We start from the raw sequence: 22,362 nt of genomic DNA, 5'->3' as shown, positions 1-22,362 counted from the left end.
AATTTTTCGTGTATTTTAGATAACATTCCTTTATCAGATGTGTCGTTGGCAAATACTCTGTCCCAGTCCGTGGATTGTCTTATTCTCCTGGCTTTGTCTTTGATGGTGCACTGTGAGGGCTTCCCAGGTGGTGCTCATGGTAAAGAACCTGCTTGCCAGTGAAATGTAAGAGATGGGAGTTCGATCCCTGGGTCAGGAAGATCCCCTAGAGGAAGGTATGGCAACCTACTCCAGTATTCTTACCTGGAGAATCCCGTGAACAAAGGAGCCTGGCAGGCTACGTAGGGTCCATAGGGTCGCAAAGAGTCAGACACATCTGAAGCAACTTAGCACAAAACAGCACACTCTAGCTTATTACCCACCAGCCTGTCATAGCTAGTACTAGGGTACTTCAGGCAAAGCAACCAACTAGGCTGGGATACAGCCTCATCTACCCCCCCAGCTTTGAAGTCGCTAGTTGTGTGCAACTCTTCTGCAACCCCATGCCAGCTGCTTCAAGACTTCTTGAGCCCACAAGTACTCTGGGACCTGGCTCTGTCCTCCAGAGGGTCTGTGACCAAGCCCTGCACACTAGTAAGCTGGTGATAGATGCCCACTTAAGGGCCCTGCAGTCAGAGACTTCAGGTCCTGACTTTGCCTATCAGTTGGCTGGCACTAGCCTTAGACCAACCTTAGCAACCACTGGGCAGGCAGCAGGTTCAGGTCACCTTCAGCCCCAGCCCTGCCCACTAGCTGGTTGATACACCAACTCCAGGACCTCCAGGGCCAAAGACTCTAGGATCTGGCTTTGCCCACCCAGGGACTGGTATTAACCTCAGACCAGTTTTATCAGCTTGTTCATAGGACCTGCCCTGGTGCAAGCCGACACTAGCTCTAAGACATCTTGGACCCCTCAGCAGGCCTACCCAGGATTCAGCCCTACACACCAACAGGACAGCAACAGCTTTGGGACACCCTGGGCCCTGCATCCAGCTATGTCAAGAACTGGCTCTGCCTACCAGCCGATCAACATTAGATCCAGGAACCCCAGCTCTGCAGTCACCCGCCCCACAACCTGTCTCTGCCCACCAGTGATCCAGTACTAGCCTTGGGACCCATGTCCAGCCAGCCACCTTGTGACCCAACCCTGCCTAGCATCAACCAGCAGCAGTAAGGACCTGGCAAATAGCTGACTTGGAGCCGGCTATGCCTGCCAGACTGTTCATAGTAGTCAGCTTGCTATAATAGCAGGACCCATGCAGCCCCCGTGAGGGGCATCCCTTGAGCATACAGTTCTGGTGACTATATGTCACTCCAACACACTGTTGGAGTGTGTTGCTGGAACACATAGGATGTCTCCTATTAGAGAGTAGTTCTCCAAGGTTGGGGAGTGTAACCAAACTACCAAATACATAGCAATAGAAATGGCAAATTAGTCAAAAAGAGGGCACAGTGGTACATGTTCTAAATGAAGGAACAAGATAAAACTCCATAAGGACTAAATGAAGTAGAGATAAGCAGTTTACCAGATAAGAAGTTCAAGGTAATTGATCCTAAAAATGTTCAAAGAAATCGGGAAAAGATTGGATGTATATAGATTGAGAATATAGAAGTTTTTAACAAAGAGTTCTAAAATATGAAATGACCAAATAGAGCTTAAGAATGCAGTAACCGAAAGAAAAAAAAATATGCTAGAAGGAATCAACAGTAGATTAGATCATAGAGAGGAACAAGTTAGCTGGAAAACCGGAGTAGTGGAAATCAATGAAATGGAACAGAAAAAGAATAAAAAGAGTGAGGACAGTTTAAGACACTTGTAGGACACCAAGCATCTGGACATTTGCATTATAGGAGTCCCAGAAGGAGAAGAGAGGAAAGGGAATGGAATGTATTTGAAGACATAATAGCTAACAACTTCCCTGACCTGGGAAAGGACCAGGAAGAACAGAGAGCCCCCAACAAGATCACACCCAAAAAAGATCACACCAAGATACACTGTATAATTAAAATGGCAAAAACTAAGGATAAAGACAGACTATTAAAAGTAGCAAGGAAGAGTAACAGGTTACCTAAAAGGGAACTCCCTTAAGGTTATCAGCTGACTTTTTAGCAGAAACCCTGCAGAGCAGAAGGTTGTGGCTTGATACACTTAAAGTGATGCAAGGGAAAAACCTACAGCCTAATATACTCTACCCACAGGCTTTCATTCAGATTTGATGTAGAGATCAAAACTTTTACAGACAAGAAAAGCTTATAGCACTAGCAAACCAACTTTACACAGAGTAGTGGAGGGGTTTTTCAAAGAGAAAAAGAAAAGGCCAAGTTTTTATCATGATGGATGATGAGATTAAGAAAAACTAAATCTGGAGAAATAGTGATATATTTGAGAAGGGGAAAAATTGCAATCTACAATGATTTTCACTGCAGTAATAAACATTTCAGGGATGATACAATTTTAGTAATATTGACAGGTAAAAGAATGTTAGAGAACTCAAGATAATTAAGTTTTAAGAATGTCATCTGATCTGTATTTCAGAATTCCCAGGCCCTTTGCTCAATTCTCTGCAGCCACCATCCAAAGGGCAGTTGTTCAGTTATCTGTCAGGGTTCATCCTAGAAAAAAACTGGGAAAAATGAAAGAGGGTTTTGTTCAGTACTTTTTTTTTTTTCAGGTAGATTAGTGAGGGAAAGGGGTTGCTGATTTAGCATTCTCTGGGATTCTAATATCCCCTCCATCCTGGAGACAGTATTAGTTGATTTTGCAATTTACCTAATAGGATAGCAAATTTCCTTTTTAAAAATAGACCAACTCAGGAGGCCTGTATATTCATTGATCCATGAACATTGTTACTCCAGGGAGCTCCTTAGATCCTTTTTAAATTTCCATATATGACTCCCTGTCCTCCTCTTAAGTCAGCTCTGATCATCCCTCCTTGAATCTTAGTCAGTTGGATAGTCCACTTACTTATCCCAAGTGTAATAAACACACCTCAAAAAAGTAAATAAAAAGGCCGCAACTAGAAATATGAAAATTATTAAAGAAAAAATACTATTGGTAAAAGCAAATATATAATAAAGGTAGTAAATCAACCACATATAAAAGTAGTATGAAAGTTAAGAAATGAAAGTAGTAAAATCACCTATATCCCCAATAAGTAGTAAAGGGATACATAAAAAATGTAAAATATGATGTCAAAAACAGTGATATATTGGGGCAGGTAGAAATGCAGAGTTGTTAAAATACAGTTGAACTTAAGAGATCATCAGCTTAAAATAATTACTTAAAACATACATATTGATATATTTAAACTGCATGGTAACTGCAAACCAAAAATGTAGTAATATAATAGATGCACACACAAAACAAGAGTACCCCACTCCAGTACTCTTGCCTGGAAAATCCCATGGGCAGAGGAGCCTGGTAGGCTGCAGTCCATGGGGTCATGAAGAGTCGGACACGACTGAGTGACTTCACTTTCACTTTTCACTTTCCTGCATTGGAGAAGGAAATGGCAACCCATTCCAGTGTTCTTGCCTGGAGAATCCCAGGGACAGGGGAGCCTGGTGGGCTGCCGTTTATGGGATCGCACAGAATCGGACAGGACTGAAGCGGCTTAGCAGTAGCAGTAGCAGCAAAACAAGAAAGGAATCCAAATGTAACACTTAAGATGATAATCAAATCACAAGGGAATAGAGCAAAAGAAGAAAGGAACAAAAAACAACTTCACAAAAAGCCCAAACACAGTGTTCAAAATAGCAATAATTCAGTAATTATTATCAGTAATTGGACTTCTCTGATAGCTCAGGTTGTAAAGAATCTGTCTGCAATGCAGGAGATGCTGGTTTGATTCCTGAGTTGGGAAAATCTGCTGGAGAGGGATAGGCTACTCACTCCGGTATTCTTGGCTTCCCTTGTGGCTCAGGTGGTAAAAAATCTGCCTGCAATACGGCAGACCTGGGTTTGATCCTTGGGTTGGGAAGATCCCCAGAGAAGGGAAAGTCTACCTACTCTAGTATTCTGGCCTGGAGAATTCCAAGGACTGTATAGTCTATGGGGTAGCAAAGAGTCAGGACTGAGTGACTTTCACTAAAGTGACTAATCACTTTATATGTAAATTGACTGTAAGCTCTAATCAAAAGATATAGTTGCTGAATGGATACAAACACAGCATGGATACACACACAGACTGAAAGTAAGAAGGTGGAAAAAGTTATTCCATGCAAGTGGAAATGAAAAGAATGTCAGGATAGTTATATCAGACAAAGTAGAGTTTTACAACAAAGACTGTCACAGGAGACAAAGAAGGGCATTACATAATGACCATGGGATCAACCAGTATGCAGCCACATAGGCACACCTAAACACATAAAACAAACAGTAACAGACTTAAAGGGAGGAGCTGGTAGTGACACAATAATAGGAGGGGGTTTTAACACCCCACTTACATCAGAGAACAGATCATCCAGACAGAAGACGAATAAGGAAATACTGGCCTCAGTCGAAACATTAGAGCTGTGCTCTGAAGAGCAGAGTACACATTCTTTTTAGGTACATGTGGAACATTCTTCAGGATAGGTCACATGCTGAGCCACAAAACTAGCCCCAGTAAAGTTACAAAAATTTGAGATCTTATCAAGCATCTTCTGCAACCACAACACTGTGAGATAGCCATCAGCCACAAACAATAAAATTACTATTTATTTGTATTATTAATCCCTCAAAAAAAACCCAAAAAAACAAAATCCCAAACACATGGAGGCTAAAACCCACCCAAAGTTAGTAAAAGGAAAGAAATTATAAAGATCAGAGCAGAAATAAAGGAGATACTGAAAGGTTGTTGCCGAGCTGTGAAAGATGCCAGGATTCTTGGCCTCTGGAGGAGGAGAATTCAAGCCGGGGCCGGTGAAGAGGCTTGATTGCTCAGAGCTTTTGTACTTTAATAAAGTTCTATTAAAGTGTAAAAGAGATAGAGAAAACTTCTGACATATACTTCAGAAGCTGGCAGAAAGAGTGCCCCCCTGCTAGTCTTTATCCAGATGTTATATAGTTACTAGCAGTCTGCTAATTAGAGAAAGGGAAAGTCTCAAAACTCAGAGACTGGCACCAGGCCCCTCACCCACAACATGCATTTTGAGATGACATTGGCACAAGGTGAGCTGTCCCGAGCCATAAAGTGATTGACATGAATCTTGAAGAAAGGCAGGTTTCCAAGTAAATATATAGATTCATTAACATAGATTAGGAGAACTATTGTATGAATAAAACATACTGGTTTGTCAAGGTTTTGAGTCTTAGGTGAAACTGACTTGAAGACAGAGTCTAGGGTAAATACATAGGTCATTAACATAGCTTAAGACAAACATTTGCATAAGAAAAACACATTGGTCAGCTCAAGGTTTGAGAAAAGAAAAGTTCTGGTGGAACCAGGTGTCATCATGGCAACACAAAGGGGAAGAAACACTTGTAGTTGGTTTCCTCCTGCCGCTTGAGAGAGAGGTAGAAATGTCTGATGCTTGCAGCCTGTTTTCTCTGTTTGGAGGCCCCAGCCTTCCTGCCTGTTACCCTCTCAATACCTGAAAAAGAAAAGATTAATGAAACTAAAAAGCTGGTCCTTTGAAAAGATTAAAAAAAGATTGATAAACCTTTAGCCAAACTCTTCAAGAAAAACAAGAGAGGGGCCAAATCAGTAAAATCAGAAATGAGAAGTTATACCTGACACCACAGAAAACACAAAAGATCATTACTCACCAATAAAATGGACAACCTAAAAGAGATGGGAAAATTCCTAGAAATGTCCAGTCTCCCAACATTGAACCAGGAAGAAGTAGAAACTATCAGCAGATTAATACCAGTAATGAAATTGAGTCCATAATAAAATTATTCCCAACAGACTATAGTCCAGGGCTAGATGACTTCACAGGTGAATTCTACCAAACATTTAGAAAAGAGCTAACACCTGTCCTTTGTGAACTATTTGAAAATATTTGCAAAGGAAGAAATGCTTCCACACTCCTTCTGTGAAGCCAGTATCACCCTGATACCAAAATCAGCAGACACAGCACGTTAAAATCATATGTTTTTCTCAACAGGTTGATAAAAAGAATTAGATGTCAAATCTATCTTAGGAAGAGCTCAAGGCAAACTGGAATTAGAAGGAAGCTTTCTTAGCTTGACAATTGTCAGTAAAATGTAAAAGTGGTCTCCTAAAATCAGGAAAAAGACAAGAGGCCTGCAGTCACCTCTCTTCAATGTTGTTCTGAAAATCTTGACATTTTCTTTTCCTGATATGGAAAAACAGGAAATAGAAATAAATTAATGACTGAAAAAAAGAAATGTAATACTGTCTTTCTCAACTGGTTATTGTCTCCATTGAACTAAAAGGATCAACAAATTATTAGAAATAATAGACTTTGCAAGATAGCTGAATATAGGATTCGTGTCAAAAAACAATCAATTGTCTTTCTTCCTACCATGAACAGACAAAAGATGTTGTTCTTCAGTCATAAGTCATGCCCAACTCTTTGTGACCCTAAAGAACTGCAATATGGCAGGCTCCTCTGTCCTCCTCTGTCTCCTGGAGTTTGCTCAAATTCATGTCCATTGAGTTGGTGATGCTATCTAACCATCTCATCCTCTGCCACCCCCTTCACTTTTTACCTTCAGTCTTTCACAGCCTCAGGGTCTTTTTCAGTGAGTCAGCTCTTTGCATCAGGTGCTCAAAGTATTGGGAGTTTCAGCTTCAGCAGCAGTCCTTCTAATGAATATTCAGGATTGATTTCTTTTGGGATTGACTGGTTTGATATCCTTGCAGTCCAACGGACTCTGAAGAGTCTTCTCCAGCACCACTTTTCGAAAGCATCAATTCTTCTGTGCTCGGCCTTCTTTAGAGTCCAAACGATAAAAGTCAGACAAAACGTATCTGTCAAAAAAAGATACTATTGACAGTAGGGAAAAAAATGAATCTAAAAATATATTCAAGATATATGGAAAAATTATGAAACTTTTTGGGAAGGCATTTAAAAAATTAAATACCGACATACCATCTTCTTGAATAGGAAGATTCAGTATCTAAAAGATGGTTCTCACAAATGATCTGATGTACAGATTTAACTTAAAAACACATTAATATTATGAGGAACTTGATGAGCATAGAAAGGCCTCAAAAGAGCCAACATTTTTAAAGAAGGAGAAAATGAGGGTCCTTCTGTTACTAGTACTGAAGACCTATTTTAAAGATATGGAAATTAATAATTAGTAATATAATATTATTGGCTTTGGGATAGACAATTGACCAGTGGAGTGGAATATAGGACCCAAAACAGAGAGGTCATTGAGATCACTGGAAGATGGCAGACTTCACTGCATTTATGAAGTAAAAGAAAATTGCATGATCTTGACAGAGTTAAAAATTTCTTAAACATAGAATACAAAGCAAAAGGAAAGGTTGATAAGTCCTATGAAATTAAACTTAAACTTAAGAACATCTGTTCATTAAAAGATGTTGTAAAGAAAGTAGAAAGATAAAACACAAACTGGGAGAGAGGACTTGAAACACTGCCAAAGGATTTGTGTATATATATATACATGCATACGTGGGTCAATGCATGCATACATATATGCAGCTGGGAAATCAGTAAGAAATTTTTCTATACAAGAGGAAAGAGAAACGGGGAGTAAGCATATGGAAAGATGATCAATCTCATATGTAGTCACAGAAATGCAAATTAATACCACAGTAGCATGTTGTTATATGTTTACTAGGTTGGCCAAAATTCTTATCCTGACATTACCAAAGATAGCAGGGAACTTGATCACCACAAAGGTTTATACACTTCCAATGAGAGTATAAATTGGTGTAATAGTTAAGAAAAGTTTGTTGTTGTCTTAGAGTCGGGCATCCACATCTCAAAAGACTGAATAGTTCACATTTTTATAGGGTATTTACCTAGAAGGGTGTCTTTAAGACTATTTTTACTAGACTTGTAGTAACAAATATATTTACAATTTGGTCCATTAAACACATAGAGGTGGATGAGTATCAAAGGTTCATGAAATAATTATCTTTCTTTGTACATTGCATTTGATACTATGCTATTTCATTTTTAAGACTTCTGATTTTGGCTTTTTAAATGAATGAGTTGCTACTTGGAGTTCGAAACTACGCTTATCCGTAGGCATTTTACACATGTGTGTTCTGGGGAGACTTGTAAGAAAAAGACTATAGTAGTGATATAGTTCATAATAACAAGCTGAAAACAACCAAATTTCAATAACAGGGGAATGGATAGATGTTTTGTTATATTTGTACAGTTGCATGTGGACAGCATTGCAAACAAATAACTTGAATAAACTTAAATAAGAAACAGAAATCTTTAAAATATTGAATTAAAACAACATAATTTTTTATAAAACTAAAAGATGCAAAAGAGCATATGGTTTAGAGATGTGTATAAATGTAATGAAATCACATACACATATGTATACAGGGAAAAATACTAAAATGGTAAACCTTTGGGTTTGAGAAGGCAGGTGAAAGAATGGGGGCAGATAGGTTATTAGTACTGACCTGTTTCTTGGTTTGGTGATTTTAAGGTAGTTTGTTATTATTATGCTTCATTATATATACATGCTACATATATTCTCTATATTTGCCAAAGTAGATCAATGTTTTTAATAGCTTCAAAGAGCTTGAGTTCTGCAGACATCTCTTATATGATTTCTTGAACAATTTTCTGCATTTTTGCTGATAATTCCTTTTTCTTATTTTCAAGAGGAGGCAGAATTCCGGATTTTTAGAGAGTATCTCCAGTTTGAGGGCTTCCCCAGTGGCGCTAGTGGTAAAGAACCCCCTTGCCAATGCAGGAGAAATAAGAGGTGCAGGTTCGATCCCTGTGTCAGAAAGATCCTGTAGAGGGAGGGCATAGCAATCCACTCTAGTATTCCTACCTGGAGAATCCGCACGGGCAGAGGAGCCTGACAGGCTTTGCTCCTTAGGGTTGCAAAGAATTGGACACAAGCAACTTAACATGCACCCACTCCAGTTTGAAGGTTTTTATTGAGAAGATACCTGTTGGATGTCAAACAAAATTGGTTTATGGACCAGATTTGCACATAAGCCACCAATGTTCTTCTTGGTCCTCATCCTAACGTTCTCCTCACATAATTCATTTTCTGTGGAGAAGGATTTCCTGGGGCTATTTTTCCCATGGGAAGAAATGGCTTGTCTGGTGATGTTAATGGATGATGGTGGAGGAGGATTCAGCATGGTAATATCTTTTTTTTTTTTAATACAATTGATTTCTAAAAATCATTTATTTATTTGGCTGCATTGGGTCTTTGTTTTGGCATGCAGGATCTTCATTGTATCACATGGGATCTTCTCCAGTTGCGGCTCACAGGCTCCTTAGTTGTGGCACGCTGGCTCCAGCCCAGAGCTGGCAGGCTTCTCTAGTTGTAGCACCCAAGCTCTCTGGTTGTGGTGCATGGGCTTTGGAGCACATGGGCTCAGTAGTTGCAGCATGTGGGATCTTAGTTTCCCCAACCAGGATTTGAACTTGCATCCCCTGCATTGCAAGGTAGATTCTGAACCACTGGACCACCTGTACTCTTGGGACTGTTTCATATACACGTGTTCTGGCACCTGTTCGTATTGTTACCCAAAATGCAAGTTCATATGCCTGATGCACAGTGAGGTCAAACAATACTAAAACATTGGAGTTTGGAACAGGGAAAGGTTTATTACAGGTCCATGCATAGCTTATGCCCTAAGAACCCCAAAGTTACTGAAAGCTTTCTGCAAAGCCATTTTTAATAGGAAAGGTGGGGGAGGGGCATGGTTAGTTGTTGCATACTACTTGGAGTCAAAGCTTTTTGTTCTTGAAGTCAGGTCATGGCCAGGTAACTATATTCCTGTAAAATGAGTGTTATTCTCTGTTCTGACAAGAAAGGGGAAGGTCCCCAACTCTGCCCAGCTGCCATCACTGAAGGAGCCACGTGTCCAACCCAACTGGCCCTCAGACTGTCCATACTAGGTGGGGGCCAGGTCCTACAGACTGCAACCCAGACAGACTGCCACTCCTATTAGATTACAGAGACAGGAATGGGGGAGAGGTTCACTGTTCTCTCAAGGCCTGGGCCAAGGCTATTGGGTGGTCTTGGTGAGGAATCTGATGTCCTTGCAGGACACATACCCCAGCTTGTTGTCTGGGCCCACCAGATTACCTGCTCGCCCAAGCCAGGTGAGCTGGAGGGCCTCTGGGAGAAGGGTGGGATCCCCCTCTTTCTGTAACAGGGCAGGATAAGCACAGGCCTTAGCAGGTAGCCATTGCTGTGCCTCATTAGTCCACATCCTGTTCCTAGGCAACAGGTCTTGCTCGGCCATTGGTCGGAGCCTCAGTGGACCCTGCCCACAAGCAACCAACTTTCAGTGAGCGACTGTTAGGGAAGAGATTGAGCCAAGGGTTGGTTGGTGGTGTAGTGGTCATCAGGTGGAGAGTGAGGTAAGAGGCAGATTCAGGCCTTCTCCTGGAGGCCCTCCAGCTCACCGACAGCCTTGGGCCTGCGGGTAAGCTGGAGGGCCCAGGGCCTTCCATGGGCCACCCATTTCTTTGTGTGACTCTGTAATAAACCTTTCTCTATTCCAAACTCAAACGTTTTAGTGTTGATGGGCTTCACTGTGCGTCGGCCACACAGACTTGCAACATTTCCTCACTCTTTACCTTATGACTACCATGCAACCGACCCTTGGCTGAATTCCACTCACTGTCACTCCTTAACAGTTGGTTGCTTGTGGGCAGGGCTCACTACTGCGCTGTCCAATGGCTGAACGGACCACAGTCACTCATTGACAGTTCGTTGCCCGTGGGTGGGGCCCACTGTGATGCCAGCCAGTAGCTGAGCAGTACTAATAGTTGCTCATTGATAATTGGTTACTTGTGGGTGGGGCCCACTGATGTGCTGACCAATGGCTGAGCAGGACCCCTTCCCTGGTAACAGGATGTGGAGTTATTATGCACACCAATGGTTAAAGGTTACCACTCACTGCGCTCTGTTACAGTGTGGACTCAGGGATTGTTAAAGTTTCAGGAATTTTGTGAGCTGGTTTTTAACAACCGTGTATATCTTGAAATTGGTCATTATAGCAGTATCAGTAATAGTACAGATTAGAATATACCCTACTTGTTTGATACTGCTTTCCCCCATTGTACTTTCATTTTCCACAACTAGAGTATCTTTGTGGTCTAAACGATGACCACTGTGCTCTGCTTGTTTTTAATGAAAGAGAATCTATAAGAAACCAAAATGTACTAGATTCATTTGAAAGCTGTTCTATTAAAGTAGAGATCAGAAAGAAGATTTATATTTTGAGTCACTAAATTCCTTACGTTACTGTTCCTAACTTCTTAGAAAGCCTCTTTTTAAAAACTCCAAAATTGTGAACAAAATTTAGGTCTTTTTCTCTTTTCAAAGAGGGAAAAAATACAACTTTACTGCTCTCTTTGAGATGTTTTATTCTAAAGAATTTTTCAGATTTCTAAAAGGTTGTCATTATTACAAGTCCCCACTGCTCACTTTGGGTGTGGGATATGTAGGTTGAAAGCAGTTAACTATTATTAGGCATCAGCAGGTCAGCATGGATGCACAAACATATGATGATCTCAATCTAATAACTGCTTTTATTCCTGAACTTACCACCCACCCTCCAGCTCCATGATGTGGCTGCCTCACTACTGGGCCCTCCATTGTGCAGATTAGCCATATATCAGTAGAATGTGCAGTTGGAAGGCAGAGGTGTTTAGCTACTTATGACCAGTCTTTGTCTAATTAGATGGTACTTCATGAAGAGCTAGAAAACATTTTTACAGTTCTCTTTGAAGCAAAAACCGAGGGTGCAGGCCCAGTTGTCTTAACGTTGAGACCTGAAGGAATTTCTATCTAATGATAAAGAAATATTTAAAATAGGTTTTCACCAGAATTTTAAATAGTAAAATCTTGTGTGATGTGGATAATATTTTTGTAAATGCTCTTCCAGACTAATACTTTAAAATGCCAGTCATTTCTAGTTTCCTTTGCCTTTTTTTTTTTCCTGATGAAGTAAAATTGCAAAAGCTTTGATTTAGCTTTGTAAATACAGGGCTGAATTTGCATTGAAATACAGGTAATTATGTTAAAAGGATAGATCACAAAATTCATCTATTTAACAAACATCTTTTTTTTTCCTTAAAATTTTGTAAGGAAATAATTTAATTTTGAAAGTTTTCAAATTCTGATTAGCATTTCTTCATGTGATTGAAAAATCTCCTGTTCTTATACATTTTTCTGTTAGAAAAACCTGTCTCTTTGGGTCAAATATTTATCTCTCTTCTCCTTGAATGATTTCAATAAAGTCAGATTTCTGATATTATTACATGGGCATTTTTTTGGAAATAGTTAATTTTCTGTGAGAACACTGTTCTTCAAGCAAAACCAAATTTAAGACTCATAACTTACATTAGCATATTCCCTTAATAATCACATTGTTGATTTTTTTCTAGAAACATCTGAAAACCTACATTATGTATTATATTTATCTCAGAGCTGAAAGGAGACCCTGACTTGCCTTTCCCCCTGTATTCATGGCCTCTGATTCTAGTTATACTCACAGAAGATGTCCTGTAGACTCAAATAGACAGGGCCTCCACTTGCAGCTCATTTATTTTCTCTTAAAATAACAAAACTCTGATCGTTTGCTTTAATTATATTTTTAGGAACATTCAAACGATTATTATCTTCTTTGTCATACCTGGCTCATTTCCTGGTACTAAACTTAAAATAGAACCTGATCCTGTTGGTTGCATAACACATTGAGTCATCATTTCTTCCTATTGCTATTGGGAATAGACACTGCTCATGGCAGTTCCCGTTTCACTCAGTCGCACTCTGCAACTGCCGATTTGATATTTCTCAATGCTTTGAAACTGATAATCTGCTTTTCAGATGTGCGTTTTATTGAGTTTTCTCTAAGATTATTAAGTGCTCCCAAGTAGAATAAATACTGTGTGTAAAAACAAGCGTATTAGGTAACTATGAAACTAGCATGTACTTTGAGATGACTCGTGTTTTCCTGAAAAAAGTTTACAAGAAAAACATCTTTCAGGGAAAATTTAGGGTTATGTAAAACTTCAGGACTATAAGATGATTGAAATTTAATTAGTCATTGAATACTAATTAAGTTTTTCTGCTTAATTCTTTAGTAGGAAAAATTTTATAGTCCGCATTATAGAATGCTAATTTTTAGAAAAATATTTATTTTTGGCTATGTTGGGTCTTAGTTGTGGCTCATGGCATCTTCATCGTGGCATCTTTTGTTGTGGTGGGCGTGTTGGATTGCTCCACAGCAGCTGGGGATCCTAGTTCCCCAACCAAGGCTTGAACCTGTGTCCCCTACATTGGAAGATGGATTCTTAACCACTGGGCTGCCAGGGAAGTCTGTACAGAATGCTAATTTATATTAATACTCAAAAGTACCAAGTAGTTTGCCTATTTAATGATGTGATAGTATTTATTACTACTCTTGTTTTCTGTGTTCTTTTTTTATGTTAAGGACTCCACATTTCTTGTCATTTTTATTTTATTTTTTTATAGAAGTTGTAATGTTAAACACGTAATGTTAAAAACTTTTAACTGAGTAAATATCTTAAATTCTTCTCACATTTAAAATAATTTTCAATCTCAAGGAATAAGTAAGTTACCTACAAAAAAATAATAATTTTCATTACTTCTAAAAAGTTAAAATGTATAACAGAAAATTGTTACATTCTCTACCTTCAGAATTAAGAAAACCTTTAGCATGAGCTGATTCATTTTAAACCCTTCCTTCCAGTGAGTGCTCTCATCTCTCAGATCACCAAGTTTCCATTTGTTAATTTCTTTTTCTTTTCCTGCCACTGCATTATATAAACTGCACCCTCATACTTTACCTCCTGTGGAACTTGAAACCTGTCTGTTGAACATATCCCTTTCCCCATCATCTTATTTTAACAAAGCAGTATTTGTCAGTTTTCATTCCAATCCCTGAAAAGGGCAGTGCCAACGAATGTTCAAACTACCTTACAACTGTGCTCATTTCACATGCTAACTAGGTGATTCTCAAAATCCTTCAAGCTAGGCTTCAGTAGTTCGGGAACCAAGAACTTCCAGATGTACAAGCTGGGTTTTGAAGAGACAAGAGAACCAGAGGTCAGATTGCCAATACTCATTGCATCACAGAGAAAGCAATGGAGTTTCAGAAAAATATCTACTTCTGCTTCATGGACTACACAAAAATCTTTGACTATATGGATCACAACAAACTGTGGAAAACTCTTATTAAAGAGATGGGAGTACCAGACCACCTTACCTGTCTCCTGAAAAACCTATATGTGGGTCAAGAAGCAACAGTTAGAATCCTACATGGAACAACGGACTGGTTCAAAATTGTGAAAGGAGTACAAGAAGACTGTATATTGTTACCCTGCTTATCTAATTTCTTTGCAGAATAAATCATGCAAAGTGCAGGGCTGGATGAATCACAAGCTGGAATCAAGATTGCTGGGACAAATATCAACAACCTCACATATGCAGAGGATACCACTCTAATGACAAAGTGAAGGGGAACTAAAGAGCCTCATGATAAAGGTGAAAGAGGAGGGTAAACAAGCTGACTTAAAATGCAACATTCAAGAAACTGCAAAGAGATCAAACCAGTCAATCCTAAAGGAAATCAACCCTGAAAATTCTTTGGAAGGATTCATGCCAAAGCTAAAGCTCCAATACTTTGGCCATCTGATGCGAAGGGCAGGTTCACTAGAAAGGATGCTGATGCTGGGAAAGATTGAAGGCAAAAGGAGAAGGGGGTGGCAAAGGATGAGATTGTTAGATAGCATCGTCGACTCAGTGGACATGAATTTGAGCAAACTCTGGCAGAGAGTGGAAGACAGAGGAGTCTGGTGTACTGCAGTTCATGGGGTTGCAAAGAGTCAGACAAGACTTAGCAATTGAACAACAGCAAACTATTTGTTTATCGACTTCTCACAGTGAAGGGAAAGGGCATATTCATTAATTGCATTTTCATTTTTATTTTTCTTCTTTTAATGACATTTTATACTTACCAAAAAATGATACTTTTTAAGTTTCTATTAGCTAAGTGTGATTTTTAAGTATAATATTTGTTTGAGAATATTAACTAATAAAAATGTAGAACAAAGTCTTGTCAACTCTTTTTGAGACAATCATTGCCTTTGTGTTTCAGTGTTAAGAACATGATAGATGACCAAGAATTGTCCTTTTCTTGTATTCTCTCCATTATGCTTTAGGGATTATGAGGTTATCAAGTATTTCTTTTGTAATTTACAGTCAATTTATTCCTTTTACACTTCTATTTAGTCTACATTTTCAGTGCCCAGTTTGATGTGAAGAAAAATTCCTCTTTCCATATGCATCACATCAGTTTGTTCCTATTTTAAAAAATCTAAGTAAATTGAAATAATCCCTATTTACCATGAGTTGAAATTTTCAGAAACTGAAACTTGGTAGTATACATATTTCAAGCCTGGGTTTGATTTTGTATGTTTGTGTGTGTTTTAGTCTCTTAGGTCCTCTCTGACTCCTTGCAACCCTGTGGACGTAGCCCACCAGGCCCCTCTGTCCATAGGATTTCCCAGGCAAGCATACTGGAGTGGGTTGCCATTTCTTCTCCAGGGGATCTTCCCACCCAGGGATTGAACCCACATCTTCAGCATTGGCAGGCAGATTCTTTACCACTAAGTCACAGGGGAAGCCAGACTTGATTTTTTGAAAGCCCTTTAAACTCACTTCTGTTAATTCATTTTCTGATGAGTCAGTTTCCAGCAGATGTACTGAGTCCTGAAGGCAGTTACTGTTGACTAGCGTTTTCCACAGTGAGGAGAAAACACTCCCCTTGTTCCTATTGCTCTCTCCAGCATAGGCTTTGCAGTTGTTTTTTTTTCTTCTGTAGCTCTATAGGGCTGCATATATTCATATTGTTCCATTTAAGTACAGGCTTCCCTGGTGGCTCAGAGGTTAAAGTATCTGCCTCCAGTGCTCCCGCACTGGATCCCGGGTTCGATCCCTGGGTTGGGAAGATCCCCTGGAGAAGGAAATGGCAACCCACTCCAGTATTCTTGCCTGGAGAATCCCATGGACGGAGGAGCCTGGTAGGCCACGGTCCATGGGGTTGCAAAGAGTCGGACACGACTGAGCGACTTCACTTTCACTTACACTTTCATAGGGCTGCATATATTCATATTGTTCCATTTAAGTATAAAATGAAAGAAGTTAATAAAAGTAGAGACAATATAGGACAATAGAGAAAAATAGAGACAATATCAGGATTAATGGAGATAGAAGAGGCAATGAGAAATCTTGAGGTTTGTTTCAGAGTGGTAAGAAGGATATTATTGACCAGCTTTATGTGATGTTAATCTTTGTTTCTGAATGGGTGATGAGGTGGTGTGAATGCTCTGTTGGAAAAGCATGTATAAAGTGCCAAGGAAGCATAAAGATAATTACCTCTAAAGATAATTGGGGGCTAGCTAGGCATTCTAGGCAGGGGGTGCTTGTACACAGGTTTGGATGTAAATGATTTCTGAAGGTGTCTTAAGAAGTTTGGGCCTGGAACATGGAGTATGTGTGTCAAGTTGGAGAAGAGGTTGGGTAGGTGGGCAGCCGTTTCCTGTGCCATGCTGAATTTTTCACTGTTTTTATCTTGAATGTGAAATAAATCATTGTACTGTTTTAAATAGAGGAGTATCATGAATGTGTTTGCATTTTAGAAAATTATCCTGCAAGAAAATATAGAAGGTATAATGGTAGGGACACACTGAGGATCGTTGTTCAGTTACCCAATCATGTCTGACTCTGTGACCCCGTGGACTGCAGTGCGCTAGGCCTCCCTGTCATTCACCATCTCCTGGAGTTTGCTCAGACTCATGTCTGTTGAGTCAATGATGCCATCCAACCATCTCATCCTCTGTCCCCTTCTCTTCCAGCGCTCAGTCTTTCCCAGCATCAGGGTCTTTTCCAGTGAGTCAGCTCTTTGAGTTAGGTGGCCAAAGTATTGGAGCTTCAGCTTCAGCATCAGTCCTTCCAATGAATATTCAGGATTGATTTTCTTTAAGACTGACTGGTTCGATCCTTCACTGTGAAGGTGAAAGAAGTCAGTTGGAGGCCTCCTGCTTGCAAGAAATGAGGGGGCCCATAACTCTGACTGTAGCAGAGGGAGGGGGATTTGCCAATTTGTGAGCCGTTAGATGGGACTTAGAAAACAATTAGATGTAAGATCCCTGGAAAAGAGGACATTTGAGATGACTTTTGGGTGTCTGTTTTGAGTAACTTGGTGAGTGGAGATGCTAACCAAATGTGAAATAGAATCTTGAAGGATTGACAGGAAGTTGATTTGAACATGATAAAGTGTTTAAGTAGAGATGTCCAACAGGCAGGTAACTATAGAGATACAGTTTAGAGAGAAGTTTGGATTTCATGTGGTGATTTGGATATCATTGATATTATAGATGGTGAAAGGAAACAGACCTCCTAGGAAGAGCTTCTACTGATAGGGGAAGAAGACTGAGTTATATAACCAGAGGTGGAAAGAAAGGCAGGAAAGATGAGGGCAGGGACCCAGCAGGCAAAGGAAGAGAGGAATTCAAAAAGGAGGAGTGTCCAGGATTAAAGTCTCTGATCTTCGGAGGCAACAAGTTTAATAGGGACTGGATAGTGCCCATTGGCTATGGGACAGTATTACAGTGTCACTGGGAAGTGAAGGAAAAACAGTCTCTGTGAGACGAGTGGGACTAGAACTGTTAGGTGGAGGTGAGTGGAAGTGTATTCTTTTCCCTCCAGAAGCTTATCTTAGAGGAAGGTGAGCCAAGGCCACAGTGAGGCCTACTTTGGGAAAGACTTTGATGAGAGAGACTTGTGATTGGGGACATTGGGGAGGTAGCAGATTGGAGGAGTCTAGAAATAGGGTAATTTCTATAGCTAGCTTTTCTACAAAGGAAGAGGGTTTGGAACCTGTGTAACACTAATTTCATTTTACTTGTAGTGGCTTGAGGTGATTGTGGGAACCACTCAGATTAATTTGCCATTATATTACATCATCAATTGTACTTTTTTGTCAGATAAAATAAAATTTTGTTTGTTCATTGCACGCATTTCCTGACTGTAAACACTGACATCACTGTCTGTTCATTTTTTCATCAGGTGTGCTGTAAAGCACGTTGTGTGGAGCAGCTTTGAATTTGCCCTGTGTTTTCAAGCTCCCACCTCCCCTGAAATGCTCAGACAGGCGCAAATAGTGAAATATACCCTGCTGCAAAGACTCGCTCATTCCTGCTCGGCCAGTGGTGCTTTTGCCTCAGATGGCAGCATCTATATGTGCTCTATCCTAGCCTCTTCAGACTTTTTCTCTTAGAATAAATTTGATAAATTTCTTCATGTATGAATAAAACTCAGTACACTTCAACACATTTGAATAAACATCTCTGTCTGAGGAATTTCACATATCAGAATACCTATGGAAGATAGGCTTCTAGTGATGGTATCTTTTTAATATTTTTATTCATTTTTATTTACTTTAAATTGATACACAATTGACATGTAACTTGTGTAAGTTTAAGGTGAATGTGTTGATTTGCTATATTTACATATTGTGATATGATTTCCACTGTGCCATTAGGTAACACCTCCATCATGTCACACAATATTATTTCTTTTTGTGGTGAGAATACATTGAGAGGTGGTACCTTTTTAATATCCCCATTCTATTCATATGTTAAGGTTGTTCAGCCTAAACTTCACATTCCCATAGTCAAAAATAGAATAGAAAGGATTATGCTTTACATAATAATTAACCAGTCAGTTTTTGAACCATTTATAAAAAATTTATATATTTATAAAAGTTTCAGTAAAATAGTAATCTGTTTCTGAACTAAAGAAAGTCTGATTTTAAGTTTGTGATTGGCTAACCCCTTCCCAGTCGTACTTACAGGCAGATTCGAGTATCTCTTCCGTCTGAAGTATGTGGTATTTTCTAGCAATTATTCATCGTGTGTGTGTGTATGTGTGCTCATTGTATTCTTACCAAATGGTAGAACTATTGGGTTAATGACTTGGCAACCACTGAGACTGCTTCTTCTTGTTTGAGTAATTATATTACTTCTCTGAATGAGGTTCTATCATTCTAAGAACCAAGATAAGCTGTAAAAGGGTCATGAATTATCCATTATACCTAAGTCATTTCAACTTGAAATTTATATGAACCAAACAGCTCATAAAAGACTTTAGATTCAAAGATTACAAAGTCAGAACTGTGATTCTGTTAATTCAACAGAAAGTATGTATGAAAGTATTTCAATAGTATGGTAAGATTTGAAGATATTACTGCATATTTTATGTGGTAGAACACTATATGATCATTACATTTTCTAAAATGTAAGTGTTTAGTTAAAAGTAAAAGCAATATAAAATTCTATAGATAATATTCCATTTAAAATTATATTTACATTAAAAAATGTAAAATAATTGCATAGAGTACCTTTACTGAAGAAGCATGAAGTCTGTCTTTCTGTTTCAGCTAATCTTCCAGTGCCAACCATTGCAGCAATCGATGGACTTGCTTTAGGTGGTGGACTTGAACTGGCTTTAGCGTGTGATATAAGAGTAGCAGGTGAGAATTAGTCCTAAAACTTAACTTTTTTCTATTAATTTTTGAGAATTTGGTATTGAAACTCCAACTAAAAATCTTAATTTATCTACTTAAAATAATTGTCATATATAGTGGAACTATATGTAACTTTGTTCTGTATTTTCCAAGCCTCCTGTAGATGTTTTTATACTTTCATAATTTAAAAAATAAAAAACACAACTTTTAAAAAATGAGATTTGTATTTACTGTGTGTGCTCAGTTGTGTCCAACTCTTTGTGACCCACTAGACTGTGGCCTGCCAAGCTCCTCTGTCCATGGGATTTTCCAGGCAAGAATACTGGAGTGGGCTGCCATTTCCCCTTCCAAGATCCCTTGGATCTATCCCTGAATCAGGAATAGAACCTGTGTCTCCTGCATGTCCTGCATTGGCAGGGGGATTCTTTACCTTCAGATAATTCTAAATATTTTTCCCCCATATTGTTGAATAAAACATGTAAAAAAAAGTTACCTGTTGAGCTTAATGAAGTATTTAAAATTCCCAGTTAAGGAAACAGTCTTTTATAGTATCTTTTTCAGTCCTAGCAGGAGTAAAGGAGAACAGGAATTGGGTCATATGGAACTGAATTTGGATCTTAGGTCCTGTCATTTTTAGATCAGGTTCCTCCTCTACAGTGGGGGAAATGAAGGTTTCTGTTGTGAAGATTAAATGAATTCATCTCTGGCATGTGCCTAGTCCAAGCATGTAGTTATTATTAGGGCTATGGTAATGATGACTTAATGTCTTTGAGGTTCACTTTGTTCCTGCAAGGTTTTCTGAGTATTGGATAAGGTGATTATGAAAATAATAAAGGAAACAATTAGTGCTAACCATGTGCTGAGTATTGACCCAGTGCTTACCTAATGCTCGGCATATACTTAGGCTTGCTTAATCTGCCTAATAGCCCTGTGAGATAGATACGCTTTTGGTGCTTCAGGAAGCTAGGGCTGAGACAGGTGAAGAAACAAACCACAAATCAGTGACTAAGCTGGGATTTGAACCCAGACAGTCTCAAGTCACAGCTCTCACTTCTGTGATTCTTCCAGAGTACTGCATGCTGCCCCAGCTATCCTTGGCACTATGTTCTGTATGATCACAGTGCCGTCTGTATCATTGTCCCTCATCAGGGCGACCCAGAGGGACTGTTAGACCGAGGACTGAGTGCAACAGGCAGCAAATATTTGTCACTGTTCTTTCCCTGGTTCCCACTATCTCTTCTGATGGAGCTGCCTGTTAAATGTAGAATCACGATAATTATGTTTTTAATAATTTTATGGTAACTGGCTCTTGGAATTTGCAGTTACTAATTTCTGTGTACTTTCCCTTTTCAGTTTATTTTAGATTTGTGTTTTCTTGACAGATCTTTGGGTTTTAAACTGAAAAGTCAAGTTATATGCAATCCATTTCTGAAAGCATGCAAGTTCTGGGGATTAGGAGATAGGAAGTAGTCTAAGAACATTTGGATATGCAAATAAAGAAATAATTAAGATGTTTTAAAGTAGCTGTGAAAACAAACATGGAAAGAGGAACCCTATCCAGCTGTCAGAACAGTAAAACCATTTGTCAAAAGTAACTAGAGATTTGGTCTTGAAGAGTTGCCATATCTGATATGATATATTAAGCTATTTGATCTGTAGGACTGTTCAGGCAGCTAAAGAATTCTTACTTGTCAGACACAGTCTCCCTCCTGATCCTGAATAATGAATGAGATCAATGCCTTCAAACATGACTTGGCAGTATCAGGTCAAATTATGTAGTTAACACCCCTGGTCTTTCTACATCAAAAATTAATTTGCTGCCAAGCAATTTTTAACAGAAAATGTTGTGTGAATCTCTTAGTATGTATCATTTAGAATGTTTACTTATTTCCATAACTGAATGCCTTCTGGAGTGATTTAAGATTTGTAACACAAATTTAATTAGCAAACAATATTTCTAGCTTATTTTACTACTTTTTCAAGTCATCATATTTGAATTTGATGATGTGGATGTTACTTAATTTTCTTCTTTCCTTTTTAGCTTCCTCTGCAAAAATGGGCCTGGTTGAAACAAAGTTGGCAATTATTCCTGGTGGAGGTATGAATTGTTCATGCCCATCTTGATCTGTCCTTGGAAACAGAGCATAAGGCAGAAAGGTGTTAGTTGAAAAGGCAACAAACATTTTGGGTAAAGAGACTAATGCTGTCTTGTGTGCTTGTAACAGTCCTTATTGAAAAGGGGTATTTTGGTTTCTGTGGGTGTGGAGATTGCAGACGCGTTGCCTGTTGCTGTCTTGCTCTCTTTTTGTGCTTGTCCTGTGCTTTTCTGTATGATGTCTTCACTTTAAAATTATTACACTCTTCACATGATTCTTGAAAGATTACACTTGTATTTTGAAACTTTAATGTGAGTATGTAAATGTGTGTGCCCTCAGCGCCTTAAACACACAGACCCGAGTGGAGGAGGGGCAGAGGTTCCCAGGCTTCTTGCCAGCTTGCTTCTGTTTTTGTGCAGCTGGACAAAGGTTGGGGTTGTTTGGTAGGCTGAATTTGGATCTGAAGAGGTGTTATTTCTTCTCTGTTACTACAAAAAAGATTGTTGAGCTGCTGCTTTTGGAAGATTAATAAAGCACTTTTCCAGCATTGATAATGAAATCTTTCATCACAAGGTAAATCTGAAAAT

The 22,362-nt window shown here is 39.1% G+C and overlaps 1 protein-coding gene across 1 annotated transcript in view; it reads left to right on the top strand.

Annotated features, from left to right (window-relative positions):
* The window catches only part of AUH (AU RNA binding protein/enoyl-CoA hydratase), a 187,211-nt gene that overhangs the window by 69,273 nt on the left and 95,576 nt on the right, over positions 1-22,362 (top strand). The window contains exons 7-8 of the mRNA XM_010836054.1: positions 19,593-19,685; positions 21,721-21,777. Of these exons, the coding sequence (XP_010834356.1) occupies positions 19,593-19,685; positions 21,721-21,777 (150 nt within the window). The remainder of the gene's footprint in view (positions 1-19,592; positions 19,686-21,720; positions 21,778-22,362) is intronic.

The sequence above is a fragment of the Bison bison genome, unplaced genomic scaffold (genome assembly GCF_000754665.1).
Source record: "Bison bison bison isolate TAMUID 2011002044 unplaced genomic scaffold, Bison_UMD1.0 scf7180017864057, whole genome shotgun sequence".
Lineage (NCBI taxonomy): Eukaryota > Metazoa > Chordata > Mammalia > Artiodactyla > Bovidae > Bison > Bison bison.
Note: the sequence above shows the minus strand (reverse complement) of the source record. Positions and strands in the feature narration are given on the sequence as shown.